Here is a 24900-nt window from a genome sequence, read left to right on the forward strand (position 1 = left end):
TGACCTTTACTTTGGAGACCAAACAATTAGCACAGTCAGAACTATTCTATTTATGAATCCTATCAGCTCAACCAATAATTTGCACCACTTTCCACCAAACTTTAACTTTTGCTCTGTCACCATTTGCAGGATTCCTCTGTAAATATTCTGTTATCTGCTGCACTAATAGTTGCATTTCATACATGGGCAAAAATTTGAAATGGTTTCAGCTGAACCCCCCATTCTCCAAATGGTTTGTGCCAACACGCCCACACTCCGCCCGTGGATTAGTCTCTGTCGCGTCCACTACACTCCAACAGGAAGCAGTGAATGGAGGCAACAACAAAATATTGCACCAGTCCCAGTTTCTCCACTCATTTCAACAGAAGCCTATAATTGATGACATTTTCCTTTTCCAAACGAAATCAAACAAGATTTTATTCATTTTTGTACATTTTTTTAAACTCTTGCCCCAGCTCCGCCTCCACCGGTGACGTCACCGGTCCTGACAAGCGCTTTCACTTTTGCCAGGAAGACGCAGCTGGCGAGCTTTAAGGTAAATTATATACGGTTTTATTCGACGTTTCTGGTTTTGTTCGTGTTCATGAAGTACATTGAACGCCTCAGACCTTTATAATGTTTCAGAGAATGTGAATGGAAATGAATAAAGTGATGTCTGTTCTGTCTGAAATCGAAAGCGAAAGGATTTCTTCACTGCGTTGTCTTTTTGTATAAACCCGTCAGATTAATGAGGGTTATTTGTGTCAACAGCGTTTTATGATTTTCTTGAAAACTGTGGCTTCATGTTAAAACGTTTCTCTTTTTGCAGGGGAAGACTCAAAATGTCGGATAAAGTAAATGTAAGTAATTATGAAGGCGACACTATATAGTTCGGGATAAAAATAAGTGTCTAGAGGTGGGGGAGACCTGTCCCAAAATGAATGAATGAAAGTTTTATTTCAGACATGAAAAACAAAACAAACCAACAACACACATAGAGAAAAGCAACAAATCATAAAAAAGGCATAACAAAAGAACAGTGTCAAATGTACCTGTAGAATTCATATTTTCTGGTTTTAAAGGGTTTTAAATGTTATTAATATCGCTGATCATTTGGACTCTTGAAAATTTTTTTAAAAAGAAGCACAAGCCGCCATTAGCACTTCTGCATTTCACTGCTGCATTTACCTTTGAAATTTTCATCCACTTAAAGTTCTGGATCGCTGCTGCCGATCCAGAACTTTAAGTGGATGAAAATAGATTTTTTTTTTATGATATCAGAATACTGTAGAACTCATACTTTCCAATTCTGCTTATTTAAGCAGAATTGGAAATTTAAGCAGCAAGCAGAATTTAAGCAATTCTACTTGCATTTCTGAAAAAATGGTGCAGTTCAGTGTCCTAATTACAAATAAAAGTGTGTATTTTTATTATTTTTATTAGACATAGCAATATAAGTGTGGGAATAATCCAGTACTTCTTTCCAGGTGTATCGGCAGCAGCAGCTGGTGAGAATAACTGTACACAGTCACAGGGTCAGTGCTGGTGGGGGTTAATTAGGGAATAACCCTGTTGTGTCTGAAGGCTTGCACATGGTCATGCTGGTTATACAGTTGCAAATAGAGCTTTACCAGTGACCCATTAGCAGAGCTGGTGAAAAGGAGTTTTATGGCGACCCGTTAGCGGAGCTGGTAAAATGGCTATTTGCGACCGTATAACGGCATGAACGTCTGCAAATCATCAGATACAAGGGGGTTATTCCCATTCTAATTCAATTCCATCATTTGCATGGTTTATTTTTCTGTAGGTCATTTGGTCAGCGAGGCTTACCGTCGAGCCTAGGCAGTGTCACTCCAACAGTGGTCAGGGTGCGGAGTAATCCATCAAACATGAAAATCCATCAAATCCATCAAATGTGAAATGGTAATTCTGTATCAGAATCCACATCAATACTTTCGTATGGTAGTTTAAATTCACTCATTTAGGCGACAGCGGTACATGACTTTCTCTCGCTCTCAGCTAACAGCTAGCAGGGCACGAAACCGGTGTTCTGTTGAATTGTGCGTCTTGTCACATAAATCGACAGTTCCACGTCCCGACAATATTGCGCAGTTGCGCGGAGGGCAAGAATGACATTCGACAGGAATGACATCTCGTCAGAACACTGATCAGGGCGCAGAGTAATACATCCAAATGTGAAACGGTTGAATATTTTGCCACTGTTACCCTGATATTATATGGTTTGAAATCTCACACGCTTAACCAGTCAAATTCACAGAAAAATGTAATTGGATTAGAATGTGGCATTCACGCTGACTGATAATTTTACTGCTCTGATTATATACTCAGTCATCTTTATACTTATAATTATCCCCCCTTTTTTACAGTTTTGTGTTAGAAATCAATACACATGGATTCGTAACGTAATACAGCGACGTAGTAGCCACCAAGGTCGCATCTGGCACTTTTTTTCATGCCTTCTGCGCATTCTGGCGATTTATGGTTAGTGTTATGTTGAATGAATCAGCCATTTCTGTTGGAACTCAAGGAAAAGGAGTCCAGTCTGTGGTAGGTTATATCCAAGCAATGAACTTTGAGGGCATCAAAGGAACCCTTATTGGAAGTACAAAAAGCTGCAGTTCCTTTTTGGAACACTTGAGGTTGGCTCCGAAACAGATCACATTCCTGCAGGACTCTGTGTTAAAATGTCCAACTTTAGAGCAGAAATAAACATGTTTACAGTCTGGTACAAAAAAATGGTTTGGCTGTCAAAAGTTTCCTCCTCCATGACAACGATACAGGGGGCAGTTGTTTTTGTTTTTTTTTTTTTTTACTTCTTAGTTTAAGATATTTTAACATATTTTAACAGGGCGAAGCTGAGATACGGGCTTCATATCGGCTGTTCCGAGTCTGAACAGAAAACCTATGGCATGGGTTAAAGTTTTCCGTCACCACGACAGATTTCCGTCATTTGGAAAATTTAACCACACATACGAGGTCTGTTAGAAAACTATCCGACCTTTTTATTTTTTGCAAAAACCATATGGATTTGAATCACGTGTGATTGCATCAGCCAAGCTTGAACCTTCGTGCGCATGCGTGAGTTTTTCACGCCTGTCGGTTGCGTCATTTGCCTGTGAGCAGGCTTTGTGTGAGCAGTGGTCCACCCTCTCGTCGGATTTTTATTACAAATAAAATGTCTGAACGATTTGGAGCTTCGCTGCATCAAATTTTTCCAGAAACTGAGAGACCTGCAGGTGGACACCATTCGGAAAATTCAGATGGCTTTCAGGGACGATTTTATTGGGATTACACAGATTAAGGAGTGCTCCAGCCGGTTTAAAGACCGCCCACAGCGGCTGAGAGTGCGGCGCACTCCGAGCGCCGATCGACAGGCTGAAACCCCGCTGAAACAACCAGATCATTTCCAAAGTGAAGGCTTTGTTGATCCGGGACGTCGTCTGACGCCGCTCCTCTTTCCATGACAAAAACTCCTGTAACAGTGGAATGTGCTGTTCACTTCCAAACTGAACGCTGTGTTGATCCGGGACATCGTCTGACTACCACAGAAATTGCAGAAGACGTGGACATCAGCACTTTTTCGGCACATTGAGACAGACGTGCGGAGAAATTTGCGCGTCAGGACAGAGCCGCATGGCGCAAAGCAACGCCGTGATGAAGCCTCACAGGACATGTTCTGGCATGTCCAGCTCATGCACAATTTCTCGGATATTCACACGACTGAAAAGCCACCGAAAGCCATCTGAAAGCTGTCCTGTGAGACCAACACAGAGGTGCTTTTGTCCCGCGCCATTCGCGACTCTGTGGCGCATTCCTCCGCTCCTCTTTCCATGACAAAAACTCCTGTAACAGTGGAATGTGCCGAAAAAGTGCTGATGTCCACGTCTTCTGCCATTTCTGTGGAAGCAAAGCTCCAAATCATTCAGACATTTTATTCGCAATAAAAATCCGACGAGAGGGGTGGACCACTGCTCACACAAAGCCTGCTCACAGGCGAATGACGCAACCGACAGGCGTGAAAAAACTCACACATGCGCACGAAGGTTCAAACTTGGCTGATGCAATCACACGTGATTCAAATCCATATGGTTTTTGCAAAAACTAAAAAGGTCGGATAGTTTTCTAACAGACCTGTGTGCACGTGGTGTCGTGTGTTTTGGGGCCAAAATATGATATTCTCACTGTCAAAGCAACATCCCATTCTGCGCTAATCAAAGCAGCAGCAGTGTCAGTGTGGATGGCGCCGCACCACGGAGGAAGGGACTGTGTGAATTTTCACTCCTCTCCCCTCTGTTTACTGCTTGCCATGAGCCACGGTCCTTCTCCTCCCTGTCTTTGTGGGAACATTGGTAGACACTCCCCAAGTAGAGCAGGGTGTGGCTTTGCTTTGAACCTTGAATCAGTGAAGCAATGCTTTGATATGCTGCTTCAGTTCTTAGTTTTATTTTGCTTTATCTTAATTTTTCCCAGCTAAAACCCTAAAGAACATATGCCTGTGAGTAATATTTACCTTTTTGTGTTAAACCAACCTGTTATGGTCTGCTGAAACAGTTGATAGATGTATTTTATAACTTAAAAATGGGACTGATGCTAACGCATTAGCATGTCTATGGCGTTTTAAATGTTAAAGTTAGCATTAAGCTGTTTGCATCTCAGCACGTTGTGTGCATTTTTTTCTGTATAATTAATGGCTCAGCATTTGTCATAAAAGTCACATGTATTACAAATTGTAATATTTATTTATTTTTATTTCTATATTAATAATAATAGCAACAACAACAATAATAGTAATAATAACTAGTAATGCTACAATACAATTTCAGAGAAACAGACAAAAAGAACCTGATAAAACAGAACAGAAAAGATAAAACCAAATAACAGTAAACATAAATAAATAAATATAGAAATAACTGTTTCCTGTGAACACCTAGTGACTCTTAAACCTCCACTTCATCTCCCTGTTTTATTTAAAGGTGATAGAGAGAGGTTGAATGGGACATTAATCCTTGTTCTGTGATGTGATATGTAGCCCCCAAAAAATTGGTTGGATCTGTAATGGCTCAGAACCTTCCTAAAAGGCTCTCTGAAACAGCTATGTTACTATGCTGGGTTTAGCATGCTTCGTTTGCATTTAATGTCGTCGTTTTGGAGCTTATTTGGCAACCTCATTATGAAATGCACGTAGGTGTTGGCGCTGATCGGTTGCCGTTGTTTGATTGGCTGCCCTTGCTCTCACTGAAAAGAAAGCACTCACACTTTAGCGGCTCAGAGAAAAAAAGCATAAAAATGTCTTTGTAAAGCTCAGTGCCGTTACCGGCATCACTGGTAGTTGTTGGCGCTCTTTTTTTCTTCTGGGCGAGAAGGTTCTTATAAACAGACACACACAGAACACAATGCGCGTGCTCTCCCTTCGCAGCGCCGCGACCGGCTGCTTGATGAGGACGTAAAAAACAAACACAAAAAAACATGCAAAATTGGGCTAAAAAAATCCACAAACGTACGAGTATTTTATCATTATTGCATTATAATTGTTTTGGTGTGTGTGTGTGTGTTTATTTTGTTACGGCCCACATTTGTATTAATATATGTATACTCTACTCAGTCAAACTTAAGACCTGGAGCCAGATGTAACCCTGGATGACTTTGGATCGAGCACAGAGAAATCCTCTTATCGATTTAATGTGTCCAAGAGCTAAATTTGTATTTTATCCATTGCATTATATACAACCCCTGGCAAAAATTATGGAATCACCGGCCTCGGAGGATGTTCATTCAGTTGTTTAATTTTGTAGAAAAAAAGCAGATCACAGACATGACACAAAACTAAAGTCATTTCAGATGGCAGCTTTCTGGCTTTAAGAAACACTGTAAGAAATCAGGAAAAAAATTGTGGCAGTCAGTAACGGTTACTTTTTTAGACCAAGCAGAGGGAAACAAAATATGGAATCACTCAATTCTGAGGAAAAAATTATGGAATCATGAAAAACAAAAGAACGCTCCAACACATCACTAGTATTTTGTTGCACCACCTCTGGCTTTTATAACAGCTTGCAGTCTCTGAGGCATGGACTTAATGAGTGACAAACAGTACTCTTCATCAATCTGGCTCCAACTTTCTCTGATTGCTGTTGCCAGATCAGCTTTGCAGGTTGGAGCCTTGTCATGGACCATTTTCTTCAACTTCCACCAAAGATTTTCAATTGGATTAAGATCTGGACTATTTGCAGGCCATGACATTGACCCTATGTGTCTTTTTGCAAGGAATGTTTTCACAGTTTTTGCTCTATGGCAAGATGCATTATCATCTTGAAAAATGTTTTCATCATCCCCAAACATCCTTTCAATTGATGGGATAAGAAAAGTGTCCAAAATATCAACATAAACTTGTGCATTTATTGATGATGTAATGACAGCCATCTCCCCAGTGCCTTTACCTGACATGCAGCCCCATATCATCAATGACTATGGAAATTTACATGTTCTCTTCAGGCAGTCATCTTTATAAATTCTCATTGGAACGGCACCAAACAAAAGTTCCAGCATCATCACCTTGCCCAATGCAGATTCGAGATTCATCACTGAATATGACTTTCATCCAGTCATCCACAGTCCACGATTGCTTTTCCTTAGCCCATTGTAACCTTGTTTTTTTCTGTTTAGGTGTTAATGATGGCTTTCGTTGAGCTTTTCTGTATGTAAATCCCATTTCCTTTAGGCGGTTTCTTACAGTTCGGTCACATACGTTGACTCCAGTTTCCTCCCATTTGTTCCTCATTTGTTTTGTTGTGCATTTTTGATTTTTGAGACATATTGCTTTACGTTTTTGTCTTGACGCTTTGATGTCTTCCTTGGTCTACCAGTATGTTTGCCTTTAACAACCTTCCCATGTTGTTTGTATTTGGTCCAGAGTTTAGACACAGCTGACTGTGAACAACCAACATCTTTTGCAACATTGACTTTAGTTTTGTGTCATGTCTGTGATCTGCTTTTTTCTACAAAATTAAACAACCGAATGAACATCCTCCGAGGCCGGTGATTCCATAATTATTGCCAGGGGTTGTATGTGAGCAGATTGATGAAATTTCAATTCAATTCATTGAACTTATAGAGCGCCAAATCACGACAGCGTCACCTCAAGGCGCTTTATAGGAAACAACTACAAAAAAACCAAACAAATTAAACCAAAAGATCAAAGAGCATCGTGAAAAGATTAAAAGCATAATAAAGTAAAAAGAATAAAAAGCATAGTAAAACAATATGTTAATTATACGAGGTCTGTTAGAAAAGTATCTGACCTTTTTATTTTTTGCAAAAACCTGATGGATTTGAATCACGTGTGCTTGCATCAGCCAACCTTGAACCTTCGTGTGCATGCGTGAACTTTTTCAACACCTGTCGAATGCGTCATTTGCGGGTAAGCAGCCTTTGTGTGAGGACGTGTAGTGTGCTCGGCAGATTTTCATTGCAAGGAAAAAGACGGAACGACTGGAGCAGCGCCGCATCAAATTTTGCCAGAAACTGGGCGACAGCCAGGTGGAAACCATTTGGATGATTCAGATGGCTTTCGGTGACTTTTCAGTCATGTGACTATCCGAGAATTTGTGGAAGAGGTGGGCATGTCACAGCATGTCCTGTGAGACTTCAACACGAAGGTGCTTTTGCTCCGCCGTCAGCAGCTTCGGCACGAATTTCACCACCACTCTTTTCATGGCCAAATCTTCTGTCACAGTGGAATGTGCTGAAAAAGTGCTGATATCCACCTCTTCCGCAATTTTCGGAGAGTCACACGACGGTCCCGCATCACCACAGCGTTCACTTTGGAAATGATCTGGTCATTTCTGCATGTCGATGGCCAACTGGAGCATGGCTCGCTCTCCACCGTTGTGTGGACGTCTTTAAACCGGTTGTACCACTCCTTAATCTGTGTGATGCCCAGAGCATTGTCACCAAAAGCCGTCTGAATCATCAGAATGGTTTCCACCTGGCTGTCACCCACTGTCTGGCAAAATTTGATGCGGCGCTGCTCCAGTTGTTCCGTCTTTTTCCTTGCAATGAAAATCTGCTGAGCGCACTACACACGTCCCACACAAAGGCTGCTTACCAGCAAATGACGCAATCGACAGGCGTGAAAAAGTTCACGCGTGCACACGAAGGTTTGAGTTTGGCTGATGCAAGCACACGTGATTCAACTCCATCAGGTTTTTGCAAAAAATAAAAAGGTCCGATACTTATCTAACAGACCTCATATAAAATAGAAAACAAATGCGTCTTCAGTCGTGATTTGTCAGATTATATTGTGCGTTTCCAGTTGCTCAGCACATTTGGTCTTTGTGTTGCTGTAACTTCAATGGGCTGATATGTTTCAGGATTCGATGACAGCAGAGAACACGCAGGAAGTTTTAATTACTCTATCTGTAAAGTGGGAAGGAGATAAGCTACAGCCAGATGCACGTAAAAAGGATCTTCAGATAACTCTGCAGACACAATTCAACAGAAACAAGAGAGGCGAATACTGCACTGTTAAAAATGTGTCAGAAGACGGGACGGTTGAGATGAGTATTAGACCAGCTTCAGGTTTGTATGTCTGAATTTTCTTTTTTTATGACCAGAGGAGCTGCTTGCCAACAGGCAAGACAGGCAACTGTGTGGGACCCCAGGACAGTCATGGGCCCCTTAGTACTGATGAACTAAACTACAGCCAGAGTTGCCCATTGCTTAGACCAGTGGTTTTCAAACTGTGAGGCCCCCCCCCCCCCCCCCCCCCCCCCCGGGGATTAAAGTGCGGATTAAAGTCACTAACTGGGACTCTTTTCTTGTTGCCGGGAAGAAACGAGAATCGTCCTCCGTTCCGTTTGCACAGCTCCAAACAATGTGCCGCTCTCTGCCGAGACAGAGTTCAGTCGGAATGAATAACTTCACAGCAAATCACTGTTTAAATCAAATGACACCTCTTTTCAAACGTTGTAACACAGACACGAGACTAAAACATTTTTTTAAAACGTTTTAAATTAGAAGTCCTGCATTCTTTATGAATGACATTGATGTTGACTTGCAGCACAGCCGGGTGTAAGAGCTCAGCTCAGTTATGGAGTTAGATTCATGCCATTTGTGTCTGAAAGGAAATGCTTTTGAGAAAAACTATAGATTTAGTTTATTTTTATTTATGTCCAGAGATCAGTGATCCAGTGACCAATTTCATATTTATTTACTTTAAGATGTTATCTATGTTATTGACATAAAAAACCTGTAAAGCCTACTTTTAGTACACAGAAAATTCACAGGAGGTGTTGATAAGGGAATCGATAAGAAATCCGATCGATAAGCGGAATCGATAATGGCATCGATATCGATAAAATCTTATCAATACCCATCCCTTATTATTTATGTTAAAATGAGTTAGTTATGCCAAAGACGTTTAAAAACACACAGAAATGTTTAAATGTTTAAAAAATGTTTAAAATACGGCAAAAGATAATAATAGAAGAATAGAAAGTTCTTTAAAAACACATGCTTAAAATGTTTACTAAGGCTGTAAAATGTGTAAATGCATAGGCAGTTCCTTAAAAACATACATATACTTTTAAAATGTGTTAAAGATGTTTAAAAGAATAAAAAGAAACACACGAAGATGTTGGAATTGTGTGTATGTGTGTCGGGGGGGCAGTTATTCATTTGTTTTCGGGGGGGGGGCTCACTCTCCCACACTTTGAAAACCCCTGGCTTAGACAATGGCGATTTATAGGAGTTGCCCTACTGCTTATTGCACCACTATTGTACTCGGTGTCCTTTTATTAGGATTATTTTCACATTGTCTTAAAGGGGAACTAAGTAACTTTTTACCTTAATTTTACAGTTTGGGAGTAACTGTAATGGCTAAATGACTTGTTTTGCGGAGAACTCTCCCCCTTACCAGTAGGATGGTCCTTATTTTGCAGAGTTGTGAAATTTTATACTCTGGCCCCTGAATAGGTTCCAATTGATGAGAAAACACGCTGTGTAAAATTTTGTTTGTATAAATACATTTTTGGAGGTACACAGGGCTGTAAAACCTCTGTTTGTGTACAGACTTTCATCAAAATTTGTTTCCATGTTCAAGTTATTTAATCATATGAAACCGCTAACTTAAAAAAATATTAAAGTGTTATTAACAGAGTGCGAGGTCTGTACAGGAAAATATCAGACCGTGGTATTGACAGTATGGACCGAGCGCAGTGCAGTAATTCGTTTATTATATAGCTGTTCGAAGCTGTGTTTTCATCTTGTTTGTCTTCATTTTGCATGTGCACTTCCATTTCGTTTGCTGTTACTTCCTCCAATTCAAACCAGTGTAATAAAATTCGCTCTGAGAAAGGTCCTCTTCATCGCTCATAATTTCTTTGTTCACTTTTGTTCTATTCTGAGCTGTGAAAATTGTAAACAGAGACACAAATGTGATACGTGATCTGGACCAATTGTCATGGTTACGGTCTGTTATGGAAAAATATCATACCAGAAATCAGCCAGTAAGAGCCTGTGTAGTGTCATAGTCATTAATATGAACGAAGCGTTGCGCAGTGGTGGGAAGCTCACTCATGGTAAAGGGAGTCCTAAACAGGAAGTGCCAGTTTTCAAATCCACAGTAAAACAGGAAATGCTCAAATGTCAAACACTTCCTGGATTGACCACTAAACTATACGCTACGTAGAATGGGCCCGATCGATCACTGTACCTTGATTGGCCGCTGAGGCGTGAAGCCAGCGGAAGTACAGAAAACGCCATCTTGTGTCCCCCAGAACTTCGAATGGCGATATAAAAAGAGATGCTCATCGCACACGCAAAATTTAGATTAATAATCGCCGATTTAGCTTTGTTTGATTTGATTTAGCTTTGTTTGCACCGCAAAATGCCGTCTTGCACTGCAATTAATTGCACGAATCGTGATACTCGTGAAAATCGTGGGAGAGGACTTTCAGGATTTTCAGTTTTGCTTTATTATTATGCGTTTTCCATGAAGTTGACAGGCCAGATTCAGTAATCAATCAATCAATCAATCAATCAATTTTATTTATATAGCGCCAAATCACAACAAACAGTTGCCCCAAGTAATATACATATATTATACAATAAAACATATATATATAATAATAATAATATAATATATATAATATATGTAATATGATCTAATATAATAATAATAATAATAATAATACATATATAATACATATAATGTAATATACATTTTGAAATTTTCAGCCTCTAACTTGGTCTGGCTTCTTTGAAAATGTCAACTTCTATAGAGCATTATCAAATAATATTACTATACTATTTTTTATTTTGGATCCAAATAAGATGCTGCTCCATCTGATGATGAAAGTGAGTACACGCTCTGTACATACATAAAAAGCTATTTTTCAAAATGTGTTAATCAGATGCTGTAAAGTTCAGAAATGTAAACAACTGTAAAAAGCTCATTTAAAATTGGGCCATTGCTCTAGTTGTATTTTGTTTCAAACACTAAATCTCTCACATATTTAATTTTCAATTTGATAGAGTGCACATTGACATCTGTGAATGGATTGACTGCTTTACATCAACTGTGATTGTGATTTGTTCCAATGTTCCTACTTCTGCAAAACTAAAATACATTCTAATATTTACTTTAACTGATTGACCAATTACTTGTGTGCCTTTCTGCATGTGTGCACGACATTAAAAAGTATTTGTGCATTTGATTGTGGTTGATGTGCACCGTTTGGGGGGTGTTTTGAGTGAGTGAGAGTGTGTGTGTGTGTGTGTGTGTGTGTGTGTTGTGTTGTGTTGTGTCAAATGAACATTATGTGTGTGTGTGTGTGGGGGGGGGGGCTTTGTGCGTGTTCACAAGCATATAATATGATATAAAGTATTCAAATAGTGTTGCATTGCAAGAGCTTATAATGGCCATAGATTTAACAAGTTTTTGTTTCTATTTACTTTAGTAATCTATCAAAAACTACACTGCATGTACAAGTCTTACAAATGGCCTCAACAGAGCTCAATAATATTACATAACGACTCGACGAAGGGCTTCATTCTGCAGAAATTGGTGAGTTTGACCCTATACTATCGACCTGATTCCACTGTGCGGCGTTTGTGCCTTTTGGGGGACGCAAGATGGCCGACAATGCAGCGGCTTGGCTTCACTCGCTCAGCCATGATGGCCATTCCACGTAGTGTATAGTTCAGTGGGATTGACAGACGAGATCCCATGGAATCTCGCGGGAACTCAAGGGCAAGCTCACACTCAAACAGGAAGTGCTAATTTATCAGTCACAGTGAAACAGGAAATGTTCAAATGTCAAACACTTCCTGGCATGGGTGGAGCTAGAGTAGAGGCCGGGGTTTCACTGGACTCTCCTGAAATCTGATTGGACACAGATGATTGACATGTCATAGCACCACACTTCTGGTTGAAAGAGCTGCATTTTCAAATCAGTAAGTCACATTGACTGATAGGTTCCTCCTGTCCAGTAGTTAGTGCTGTGTACCACAAAAACTTCTAATCCACCTTAGTAGAAGAAGAAAATGTTTGCTTCAGATTTGAACTGAACATGTTGTTTGAACTATGGACTTCTAATCAGACCGTATTTTATGCCAGAAATGAGGTCCAGGTTGTTAAAAGCAGCATTTCTCCTTTAATTTGGGTTGCTTATATGCACATTTAAGCTAACAGACAGCAGCTGGTTCATTCTCTATTGGTTTATTGGTGCAGCAGATAACTGAAACAATCCTTCAAATAGTGATACAAGCATCAAATTCTGCACAAATGCAGCTGGAGCTAAATTAATGGAGCAACTTTAACTTTTGACCCCTGTACAAACTGAAACTGACCTTTGTCAACATTCTTCCTGCTTTTACCTCATAACTCCGTAACATTCAGTCACAGATAGTCCAAACTATACCTTTTTTGGAATCTTTATGATCAGGCAAAAAATGTGGTGTAGTTTTCTATATGATTGGACCATCTTTTAATTTAGACCAGGGTTGGGCAACTTGCTCCAGAAAGGGCTAAGAGGGTGCAGGTTTTCTTTGCAGCCACTGACTCCTCCAGGTGATTTCACTGATTAACTGATTCCATCTGCTCAAAGTGATATTAATCAGTGAAATCACCTGGTGGAGTCAGTGGCTGCAAAGAAAACCTGCACCCTCTTGGCCCTTTCTGGAGCAAGCTGCCCAACCCTGGTCTAAATTAAAAGATGGTCCCAATCATATAGAAAACTGCACCACATTATTTGCCTGATCATAAGGCTATCGTATTTTTGCAGACATGGTAAACAAAGCTGAATAGTTACAAACATCTATGAAATCTAAAATCAGTTAGGTGCCTACCTGTTAAATGTTTTATAGTGGATGCACAGTTCTATTCTCCGTAAACAGAGCTGGTTCTAGAAGAAACCACTCTATCCTTTGCAGGCAAAGGAGAACTGGTCACAAAAAAGAAAAAAGCTAATTTCTTTTGACCCCATACTGATACGCTGGCAATATCACCCGAGTCATCCAGAGGCATACATTTTTAACTTATGGTTAAATTTTTAACCAAACTAATTTCGACTGGACTGGGTTGCTTGACGCGAGATAGATGCCTCGCGTCAAGCAACCCAGTCCAGTCGAAGATTCAAGCTTCTCTACTATGGAAACCACCTGGACAACTGAGAGCCTACACAGAAACAATTCCACGCATCTTAAACGTAGCAGACAGGGATTATCTGGAATTTTGTTTTGGCAAGTGTTCATGGTCTCTACTGCCATCTACTGGCCAGTAGTGTTCATGGCAGTATTCGCCCAAGTACTGAGCGTCCAGTAGTTGGCAGTGTTCTATTTATTTTGGCAACAGTTATATCAGACGGTTATCTAATTACAACTTGACTTTTTTTTTTTGCAAATAAAAAAATGGCATATTTTACAAAAGCACATTTATCTGTAAACACCAACACACGACACACCTCACATTAACTTGTTGGTTTACATAGAATGAATGATAGTAGAGAGGCTTGAATCTTCGACTGGACTGGGTTGCTTGACGCCAGTCGAAGATTCAAGCCTCTCTAATATGGAAACCACCTGGACAACTGAGAGCCTACACAGAAACATAGAATGAATGAGTCAACCAATCAGTGTTAGCGGAGGCAGTTTTTACCCATAATCCCTTGCCATCTGTCTGTGTTTGTTACAAAACTTCAGAATTAGTGCATTATTCAACATTAAAAGATATGTTATATTTTAACTTTGTACAAATGACAGAATTGACATTAATGGAGTTATTCTATCAGTATTAATTTTATTTATAAACCAAACCATAAGTCAGCACTGCGTTATTTTTCAAGACCTCCGCCTCACGGCAACACTGTTACTGAGTAGAGAGTTGAGCTTTGCTGCTGGAAGTTATGGAGTAAATAGGAGCTTCCAGCAGTGGGCAGGGTGCTCAAAGACACAAGTGCTGATTCATTGTTTGGGTCTGTAGTCGCCTTTGATGCTACCAGAAGCGATTGTGGTGTTAAAACTCAAAATCAGCTTGTTATCGGTTATCTGTAGCTTCCGCTAAATTTTTGGGTGGTTTATTGGTTTAGCTTTATAAAAAATAACTTTTCAGTTAGCTCATTATCTGTTATGGAAGCTAATTTTTTGGTTAGCTGTGCCCACCACTGACTACATATGAGATGTAAGATGCTGCTCCTCAGTGTCTCTCAATTGCCCTCAAAAGTATTGGAACACTTGGTATTTCACACATTTTAATTTGTTTATTCCATTTCAAATACATTGTTTTTTCTAAAATGATCTTCCTTAACTGAAACTGAAAGCAAATCTCTACAACTTGATATAAATGAATTACAAATATAAAATCCTGCTTCCTGATGAAGTGGTGTAGAGGAAGATTTTCTTAAAAAGACCTGAAAGTTCAGCTACAATTTGACAGAAAGTACATTTGAGATGAAAGCCTAGATTTGATGTTTTGGTGAAAGAAACTTTTGTATTTCTTCATAATTGATGTAAATAAAGTCCAAGACATATTCAGTGAACTGGAAATGTTCATCTTTCCATCCCCTGACTTCTCTAAAGAAACGTGGCAGTAAAACTGATTATTATTTACAGGTTTTATCAAGTTTTAGAGATTTGCTTTCAGTTTGAGTTTGAGGAAAATAATTTTAGAAATTTTAATTCTTTATATATATATATATATATATATATATATATTGTATTTCTTGTATTTAAAATGGCATAAACAAATTAAAATCTGTGAAATTCCAAGTGTCCCATTACTTTTACCAGCTCCCAATTCAGATCAGGGAGACAGACACCCTCTCTACTTTTAAGATTAGGCTTAAAACTTTCCTTTTTGCTAAAGCTTATAGTTAGGGCTGGATCAGGTGACCCTGAACCATCCCTTAGTTATGCTGCTATAGACGTAGATTGCTGGGGGGTTCCCATGATGCACTGTTTCTTTCTCTTTTTGCTCTGTATGCACCACTCTGCATTTAATCATTAGTGATCGATCTCTGCTCCCCTCCACAGCATGTCTTTTTCCTGGTTCTCTCCCTCAGCCCCAACCAGTCCCAGCAGAAGACTGCCCCTCCCTGAGCCTGGTTCTGCTGGAGGTTTCTTCCTGTTAAAAGGGAGTTTTTCCTTCCCACTGTAGCCAAGTGCTTGCTCACAGGGGGTCGTTTTGACCGTTGGGGTTTTACATAATTATTGTATGGCCTTGCCTTACAGTACATTTCCCCATGGGGACATTAAAACTATCTATCTATCTATCTATCTATCTATCTATCTATCTATCTATCTATCTATCTATCTATCTATCTATCTAGCTAGCTAGCTAGCTAGCTAGCTAGCTAGCTAGCTAGCTAGCTAGCTAGCTAGCAAGCAAGCAAGCAAGCACCTTGGGGCAACTGTTTCTCGTGATTTGGCGCTATATAAAAAAAAAAATTGATTGATTGATTGACTTTTGGAGGGCACAGTATCCTAACCTTATGATAAGTGCAAAATAAGTGTGGTATTATTTGTTTTGTTTAAGAATGTATAATTTTCATTGTTGCTGCACTTTGTATCAAATGTTAGTTATATCATATTGAAATGAAAATTCATTAAGGTATATCTTCTATTGTACATTCCAAATCTAAGGTGGAACTCTACTAGTGTTTACTAAGGTACACCGAAATATCTTTAGAGAGAGAGGGAGAGGGAGGGAGAGAGAGAGAGAGAGAGAGAGAGTGTAGAGCCACTTAGGTACCTGGTCTCGAGGACAGCATGTATATAAGTGACATTTACATGACAATTTACATATATGACAATATTGAGATATGATAATTTGGCCATATTGTACAGCCCTACTGTCAACTAGCTGAAAACTTTGAATATTAATTTACATCTACATTAAAAAAAAATACTTAAAGTGGCAGGGGGTTACGAGGGCTCTAATTAGGGGGTCAGCTGAAACGCAAAAAAAAAGAAAGAATAATAGTTAAAAATGTAGGGATTATGGGGGGCAGAGCCCCTCCAGAAGCTGAAAGGCAAAATAAGGAGAATGTTTAAAAAGGTGGGGGGTCTGAAAGCTGAAAGGTTTTAGTCATGCTCTCAAGAAACATTCTACTGAAAAAAGTCTGATGGACCTAAAGGACATGGACATTAGATGGCAAGGAGCTTTTCCAGGTGTGTGAGAGGCAAATAAAGAAAAATACTTAAAAAGGCGGGGAGTCTGGGGGGCTGAAAGGTTTTTGCCATGCTTATGCTCCCCTGAAGCATTTACTCAAAATAAAGTCTGAAGGACCTAAATGCAGTGGTGGGCACAGATAACCAAAAAAATTAACTTCAATAACAGATAATCAGATAACTGAAAAGTTATCTTTGATAAAGATAAACTGATGAACCACCCAAAAATGTATTGGAAGTTACAGATAACCGATAAATTCCAGTATTGTCTCTGGTACATTTGCAACTGCTAACAAGCTGAATTTGAATTTAAACACCACACAAAAGACCCAAACAATGAGTCAGCAGTTCTATGTTTGAACATGCTGCCCCCTTCTAGAAGCTACACAGCTACAGCACTGAAGCACCCTGAGAACAGCCACAAACCCAGCTCTCTACCAATCACAATGCTCCGGTCAGGCGGAGGTCTTGAAAAATAAAGGCATCCTGACTTATGGTTTTGTGTGAATACTGATAGAATAACTCCATTAATGTCAATTCTGTCATTTGTACAAAGTTAAAATATAACATATCTTTTAATGTTGAATAATGCACTAATTCTGAGGTTTTGTAACAAACACAGACAGAGCGCAAAGGATTCTGGATAAAAGTGCCTCTGCTAAACACTGATTGGTTCAGTCATTCATTATGTAAACCAACACTTTAATGTGACGTGTGTCGTGTGTTGGTGTTTACAGATAATTGTGCTTTTGTAAAATATTCAATTTTTTATTTGTAAAAACATTCATTTTTATGGAGCCCTGGAAGTGTCATCGCAAAATGTTTTGCATGTGGAGAGAATGTGCGCATGTTTTATTATATTGTGCCGTGTGCACGTTTTATGATGTTGTAAAACGTGCACTCAATATTGTGTTGACACATAAATGTTGGCTTTACACTGTGCGAGTTTTGGCCCTTTTTTCAGATGCGAGAATTTTTTGGACCAAGTTTCAGGTTAATCGCACGTCCTGCATCGTGTAGTGTACATGGAGTAACAAGCTGCGTTTAACATCTCACGACCACCTCCTGATCGCCGATCGTATAGTCGAATGAAAATCAAACCTGTTTGATATTATTCTGGTCGGCCGTTGTGAGTGTATCCTGCTCCTGAAGAGCTACAAGCATCCAACTGCTCGCACTGTGCATGTGCAAACACCGCAGAGCTGTCTTGTAATGTTTTTTGCTGCTGCTGTTGTTGTTGTTGTTGTTGTTTTGCTTTTAAACTTAATTTGTAACCAAAAAAAAAAAAAAAGCCATTTGCAAAGCCCAAAAGTTGATTTGACAACCATCTGATATAACCGGGGTCAAAATAAATAGAACACTGCCATCTACTGGTGCCCAGACGCTTAGTACTTAGGGGAATACTGCCATGAATACTACTGGCCAGTAGATGGCAGTAGAGGCCTGAAAAACGTGCCAAAACAAAATCCCAGATAATCTGTGTCTGCTACATTTAAGATGCGTGGAATTTAACAAACGCAAATACAATAACCTCTATAAACCCAGAGAATATATTCACGAGAGTTTTAGGCACTAGAGTTTAATGCTGTTGTCCATGGAGCCTGAACAGAGTGTCTGAAATGCATTTGTCCTGTCATGAACGTACTGAGATTGTCTGAAATTAGTTTGGTTAAAATTTGAACCACAAGTTAAAAATGTATGCCTGTGGATGACTTGGGTGATATGGCCAGCATATCAGTATGGTGTTAAAGAAAATTATTTTTTTTTTGTGACCAGTTCTTCTTTGCCTGCAGAGAGTAGAATGGTTTCTCCTGAGACTAGCTCGCTTCTGTTTGCAGAGGATGGAACTATAAATCTCTCAGAAAACTTTCAACAGGTATGCCTCAGCTGATTTTAAATTTTAAAAATGTTTGCTGCTGTTCAGCTTGGTTTACTACATTATCAGTCTAAAAGTTATCGGATGACAATTCATCGGAAGATAATTAGTCCAATAATGGTTTTTAAAGTTATCTAAAAAGATAATCCAATAATGAAAACTTTATTTTCGATAATTATCTGTTATCGGATTATCGGAAGTGTGCCCACCACTGCCTAAATGACATGGTGAGATGCTGACGAGCTTCGCTCATTCATGTCCACGACATATGCATATTACGATGATGGTTTGGCAAGTTTTACTTCAGATCAAAAGCAATGAAGTTTTGCTATTTTCTGTGATGTAACTCTATACTAACTAAAGCTTGAACATCACCTGTGGAGGCCATCTTGAATTTATAAGCCAGTGCCAGGAGGAATCAACAAAATTTTACACAGCGTGTTTTCTCATCAATTGGTACCCATTCTGGGGGTTACAGTATTCAATTTAAAACTTTAAAACTTTGAGGCACCGGGCAGCCAATGAAGGCTTTATTTCTTACATGTTCAGCTGGAGCTTATTCACCCGGCACCACTGCACAAAGTCCTTCACCAGGCCTCTGTACTCGCTCTCGTCCCCCTCCCGAATACATGCCACAATTGCAGTGTCATCTGAGAACTTCTGCATGTGACATGTATTGGAGTTGTAACGAAAGTCCATGGTGTAGAGGGTGGAGAGGAGAGAGCACTGTGCCCTGAGGTGCTCCAGTACTGCAAGTCAGAGTTGAAGACCTGCAGTCCCCCACCCAGACAAACTGCGGCCTGTTGGTAAGGTAGTCTGAGATCCAGCTCACTAAAGTGAGCTGGTGAGTGATTGCACATGTGAGACAGATGGAGAGACTGAGAGAAACAGACACAAAGAGAAATCCACCTGAGCTAAACTCTGTTCTGTGTATTTCTGGATTGTCTCTTTCTTGACACGGCTTGTGTAAAAACAAATGCACATGGAGAGTGGTAACGTTGCGTGGCAGTGATTTATTTTTTTATTTTTTTTCAATTTTGTGACATATGTACTCCTGAACTGTAGGGGGAGTTCCATAAAGAATAATGCGACCAAAAACAAACAAACAGACAAAACAGCAAAACACACACACACACACACACACACACACACACACACACACACACACACACACACACACACACACACACACACACACACACACACACACACACACACACACACACACACACACACACACACACACACACACAAAAACTGACTGAACTTGTGTAGTTCTTAAAAAAACCTGATTTGGTCTTTAGAAAATGTTTCAGAGCCATTTTATACTTGGTTTAATACGGTAGTAGGCTATATGCCATCATGTCAAAAAACAAAACAAAAAAACAACTAAAGTCCTCTGGTGCCAAGGGCAGAAAAAGGAGAGGAGAAAAAAATGGGGTGAAAAGGATGGAGGTACAACATGATGACTGACAATGGGAGTTTCCCACTAGTCCTAGAGCGCACTAGTCCTGGTTAGGGTGGAGTGTAAAGCCAGAAAACAAGCCAAAGCTAAATGTGTTTAGTAAAAGTTAGCTGTCATCAGCAGCTTCTGTGGATTTTAGCAGTATATCAGTTTAGTATTATCACAGTGAACTTTTCAGTTAACATATTAGCGGTTATGCATTTAACTTTATCACAATTAACTTTTCATGTCACAGATTAGAGATTATTGGGGTTAACTTTTAGTTGAGCTGTCCACACCGTTGGTTAGAATGAATCATTCACTGTAACTTAAATTATTTAGGTTATGATTAATTTTGTTTTTCTTCCTTTAAAGCCATCAGTGTGTTAGAGGGTCTAACTGATCAAATACTGAGGAGGAAAGATGAAAAATACAAGATAATATCTGTTGGTCAGACCCCATCGGAGCTACGACCTCAGAAGGCAAATGGTGATGAAGCCAATGTTCCCTCTTTACTGTCAGCTGCAAAATGTGTACGTATTATTTCTGTGCTGAGTGTGCAGTTAAAACAAAAATAATAATAATAAAATAGAAACTCTATTAAAATATTGCATCTTTTATCCAGGATGAACACAGTGATGCATCTATTGCTGAAGATGGGGAGACACAGCATGTCTTAGTGCCTTTGGGGCACTTCTGGTATGTGTACCACATCTACAGGCAGGAAATGAAACGTATAGAGGAAGAGAATGGCGTTCGAATCGAACCGGAAGCAAAGGTGTCCTTCAACGTAAACCAAGGAGGAAATCCTACTAAAGCTATCAATGACTTCATAAGTCTTGTTCAAGGGTGCTTAGGCGAATCCAGGGGTGATTATTTTCCTCTCAAGTCTGCAAAGCTAAATAATTTGATGGACACTCTGAAAATGCTCCAGGGAAATGACGCTAATTTTTTGCTGACAGTGACCCCTGAGGGAATTTCCACAAGTGGACCAAAACCAAATCAAGATATCATCAGCAAGTGCTTAAACCAGCCACAGAATAAATTAATGCAGAGCAATTTGAGGGAAGAGTCTGCGTGGGTGTCCCAGAACAGACCACAGATTGGCATGAACATTGAAGACCCGTTCGTTCATGGTGGACTATCAGTGGATGAGAGACACTGGAAGAAGATGAATGTTTCCTTAAAGACAGAACTCGTCAACATTAAAGCAAAGTATGGTGTGGATTTTGAAGAATCGAGCATCATTCAGGGTAAACTCACCATTAAAGTTAGGCATACATCAGGTGTAGGAGCAGCCTCCATGGAGAGCCATGCTGTGAGAACACTTCTTCGTCTCTACCAGAAGATCATGATGTCACCTGGGACCCTAGCAAACCTGGATCCTGACCAGACCAAAGATGCAGCAGAAAAGCTGGAAGAGTCCAATTCTGAAGATGATGTTAGAGCTGGTGCCAGTGGGAGCAGTGGTCCACAAGTGAGCTGGGACAGTGGACAGTCACAAGCTGACATGGATAACACTGAAATGCCCACAGGAGGTGGAGCAACAGCAGGAAGTTCTACAAGAGAAAGCAAGGAAGAAGTGTGCTCTATATGCATGGACTCATTTACCAATAAGAAACAACTCAAATGTAAACATGAATTTTGTCAACATTGTTTGACTCGTGCCATTGAAACTGCAGGGAACATATGTCCCATCTGTAGAGAGGTCTTTGGTAAGATGCAGGGAGACCAGCCTGATGGAAACATGTCTTGGAACATAAGTTCCTCACCCCTCCCTGGATTCCCTGGCTGTGGCACAATCGTCATCACCTATCATATTCCAGATGGAATACAAACGGTACCGATTTTAACTATTCAAACACACTTTATTAACATGTGGTCGTGCTTAAGTGTTGCTGTTCTTTTGTAGGAGAAACACCCCAACCCTGGAAAGAAATACTGTGGCACCATGAGAAGGGCATATCTACCAGACAACAAAGAGGGCCACAATGTGCTGCAACTGTTAAGAAAAGCATTTGAACAGAAGATGATATTTACTGTTGGGATGTCCAGAACCACGGGGGAAGAAGACCAGGTGACCTGGAACGACATTCATCACAAGACCAACACTAGAGGAGGAGCTTGGTGAGCTTGCCATTTTTTTTTTTCTGTTTTTATTCAGAAAACAAGAACACTGTAGCTTCGAACTAGGGTGTACAGAAATATCATTCAAAATCCTTATTTATCCAAGAGTCCACTTAATGTCACAATAAAGTCTTCTCCAAGCAGAAGGGGGGGGATTTATATATAGAAATGTTCCTGACATATGCAATAAAGTCCTATATAAAATCTGATCTGTATTGTCTAATGTATTGTAGCCATCCCGTCCAGATATTACTGAATTTGTCAGATGCGGTCACTTTCTCCATAATGTATATATTCAGCATGTCATCGACCCATTCCTCCACCTTGGGGACCAGATCTGTTCGTCATGTTCTGGTGAATGCCTTTTTGCTAGCCAAGAGCATGATTCTCATAATTTTATAATCATCTTTTCTTAAATTCAACATTTCAGTTTTACCCAGATACACAATTTCAAACCTTAATGGAATTTTAATATGTAGTACTTCATCTATAACTTTTTTAATTTCAGTCCAGTATTGAATTATTAAGGGGCAACCCCAGAAGATGTGGAAGTGATCTGCTTTATCCTCACCACATATCCTCCAACATTTAGTATCAGCATACTTTCTTTACGCAGGAGTAATAAAAAAAAAACATATTACATTTTTCCACCCATATTCTCTTCAAAACAGGGAACTAGTTGTTTTCCATTGATATGAAATCATTTGTTCCCAATCCCCTTCCAAAATTTCAATGTTTGTTTCCCTCTCCCACCTCCCCTTCACATATCCTGTGGCATCCCCTTTTAACTCCTCTAAAGCTACATATAGTTTTGAAATAACTTTACTACTTAACTCTGATTTATATGAAGCCAAGACAATTTTAAGTATATTCAATTGAGAAATATTAACATTCCTAATTTTATTTTTTGCTGTATATAATACCTTTGCTGTAGGTATCTATGAAAATCCTGATTGCCCAGACCAAAAACTTTTTACTTGCTGAAAACTCATTACCTCATCTCTTTTAATTATTTCCCAATACATTTTTGGGCCATTTTCCCACATTTTAAATGTGCTGTCCACTGCATTTGGTGCTAAATCAGTATCATATGCGATCCATCTCAATACCCTGCATTTTTGTATCAAGTTGTACTTTTTCAGGATTTTGGACCACAGCCCCAGAGACACCCACAGCCAAGGATTCACATTTTGTCTCCAGATTTTCTGTAATTGCACATCACACAAAAGAGCTTGTACTGGTGGTGCAGTTTTCCCCTCAATGTCTTTCCATTTCGCAACATAATCTGGATCACACAAACCCAGCAGGACCTTCAACTGAGCATCTGGGTAATAGCTCTTAAGGCAAGGTAAACCTAGACCGCACTTTGTTTTTGGCAATTGAAGAGTTCTATATTTAATACGCGGTCTGGCACCCTGCCATATGTATCTAGATATAAATTTGTCCCATTCTCTAAAATCCGTTTCTGTTAACTCATTCGGAAGATTTTGAAATATATATAGCAAGCGTGGCACTATATTCATCTTAATCGCCTCCAGTCTTGTTACCAAGCTTAAAAAAGGGATTAAATTCCACTTTGATAAATCAGCTTTTATAATTGATATTAGCTTAGCCAGTTTTGGTTTTAAAGGGGAAGTTCATTTTTAAGCTGCAGCTGTATATGTAGAAATTCTGGGGTTATTTTCACTCAGGACAAAAATAAATTGAATTGACACAGTACTGATACAGATTGCAAACACCGTCACAGGCTAACCAACTATGTAGTGTAATGTCACAGAACAATCTAAAAGCATTCTCAGTAAACCACTTCTTGTTGGCACTCAACAGGTGAAAATGTCATTAGAAGTGTCTGGTAGCATGTGGACAGTTCCTATGGAGGTAAACATGCACATTTACAGTACTAACTGTAAAGCAACTTTTTAAAGCAACTGATTGGGTATACAATGAAGTGCTTACCTTAGCCTCATAGTCATGTGGTCTTGTTCTGTAAGGCCGAGCCCTCATCAGCAAATGATGACGACTGTTTTTATATTGTCCTGTGCCATTAGGTTATATATTCAAGTTAGCCCTTGATGTTGTGTTGTAAATCAGTTAAATCAATTAATTAAATAAATTTTTCTCAAATTTAAAAGATGAACCCCACGACTTCTAAAATAGAGCCCAGGTTGAAAAAAATGTCAAAGTTCCCCTTTAATACACATTTAAAATTATTTGAATTAAAGAGACCATTCTGTCTTAAATGTACTTATTCCCACAGTTATGGATATCCGGATCATAACTATCTGAAGCGAGTGACGGAGGAACTGAAGGCCAAAGGGATCGAGTGAAGACTATTCGAAACAAGTTGTGACAGCCAAATGTCACCCACATGAAAGATATTTAAAATTTAGTTCATACTCAGAAATTATATGATGTCATGATAATCAGTTGGGGTTGTTTGTGCACAAGTGAACAGTGTTTATATTTTGAGCATATGTTGATCTGCAGAAACTACTTCTTATTTCTTTACTTAGGAATAAAGCTTTAAAGTGAATACAGGTTTTTATCTTAGAACAGAAGATTTAGAAGTCCACATTTGTGAAATGATGTGAATATATACAAAATAAATCAATGAAGCAAATCAGCATTATCTTCTCAGTTATCTTTACTATATAGCAGAGTATGTAAAGAAAAAATGCACCTGCTTATCATTTTAAAAATTTTATTTATAACAATCTGTTATTTAGTTTTCAAAGTACTCCAGCAAAATTTAAACATTATTCTCTTTCCAGAAGAAAGTCTGAGCCTCCAT

General features: G+C 39.3%; 1 protein-coding gene across 2 annotated transcripts; it reads left to right on the top strand.

Annotated features, from left to right (window-relative positions):
• The first annotated feature begins 295 nt into the window (after window positions 1-295).
• Window positions 296-24879, top strand: LOC117507044 (E3 ubiquitin-protein ligase DTX3L-like). 2 transcript variants are annotated; one of them, XM_034166742.1, is made up of 9 exons: window positions 296-535; window positions 809-839; window positions 1467-1514; window positions 8367-8574; window positions 20358-20517; window positions 20592-20851; window positions 20945-21822; window positions 21895-22109; window positions 24367-24879. In XM_034166742.1, the coding sequence occupies exons 2-9, from the start codon at window positions 822-824 to the stop codon at window positions 24434-24436; spliced, it is 1857 nt and encodes a 618-aa protein (XP_034022633.1). In that variant the 5' UTR covers window positions 296-535; window positions 809-821; the 3' UTR covers window positions 24437-24879. The 2 variants fall into 2 exon arrangements, with proteins under 2 accessions (XP_034022633.1, XP_034022632.1); XM_034166741.1 differs by having other exon boundaries at window positions 297-535; window positions 20358-20515; window positions 20608-21822.
• Window positions 24880-24900: the final 21 nt, after the last annotated feature.

Source organism: Thalassophryne amazonica, chromosome 3, assembly GCF_902500255.1.
Source record: "Thalassophryne amazonica chromosome 3, fThaAma1.1, whole genome shotgun sequence".
In the NCBI taxonomy this organism is placed as follows: domain Eukaryota; kingdom Metazoa; phylum Chordata; class Actinopteri; order Batrachoidiformes; family Batrachoididae; genus Thalassophryne; species Thalassophryne amazonica.

Bases quoted from the DNA above. Each gene is read 5' to 3' on its own strand.
- LOC117507044 (XM_034166741.1), top strand. The intron at 1,515-8,366 runs GTCAGTGCTGGT...GATATGTTTCAG, and splicing joins TAACTGTACACAGTCACAGG to GATTCGATGACAGCAGAGAA. The intron at 21,823-21,894 runs GTACCGATTTTA...GTTCTTTTGTAG, and splicing joins TTCCAGATGGAATACAAACG to GAGAAACACCCCAACCCTGG.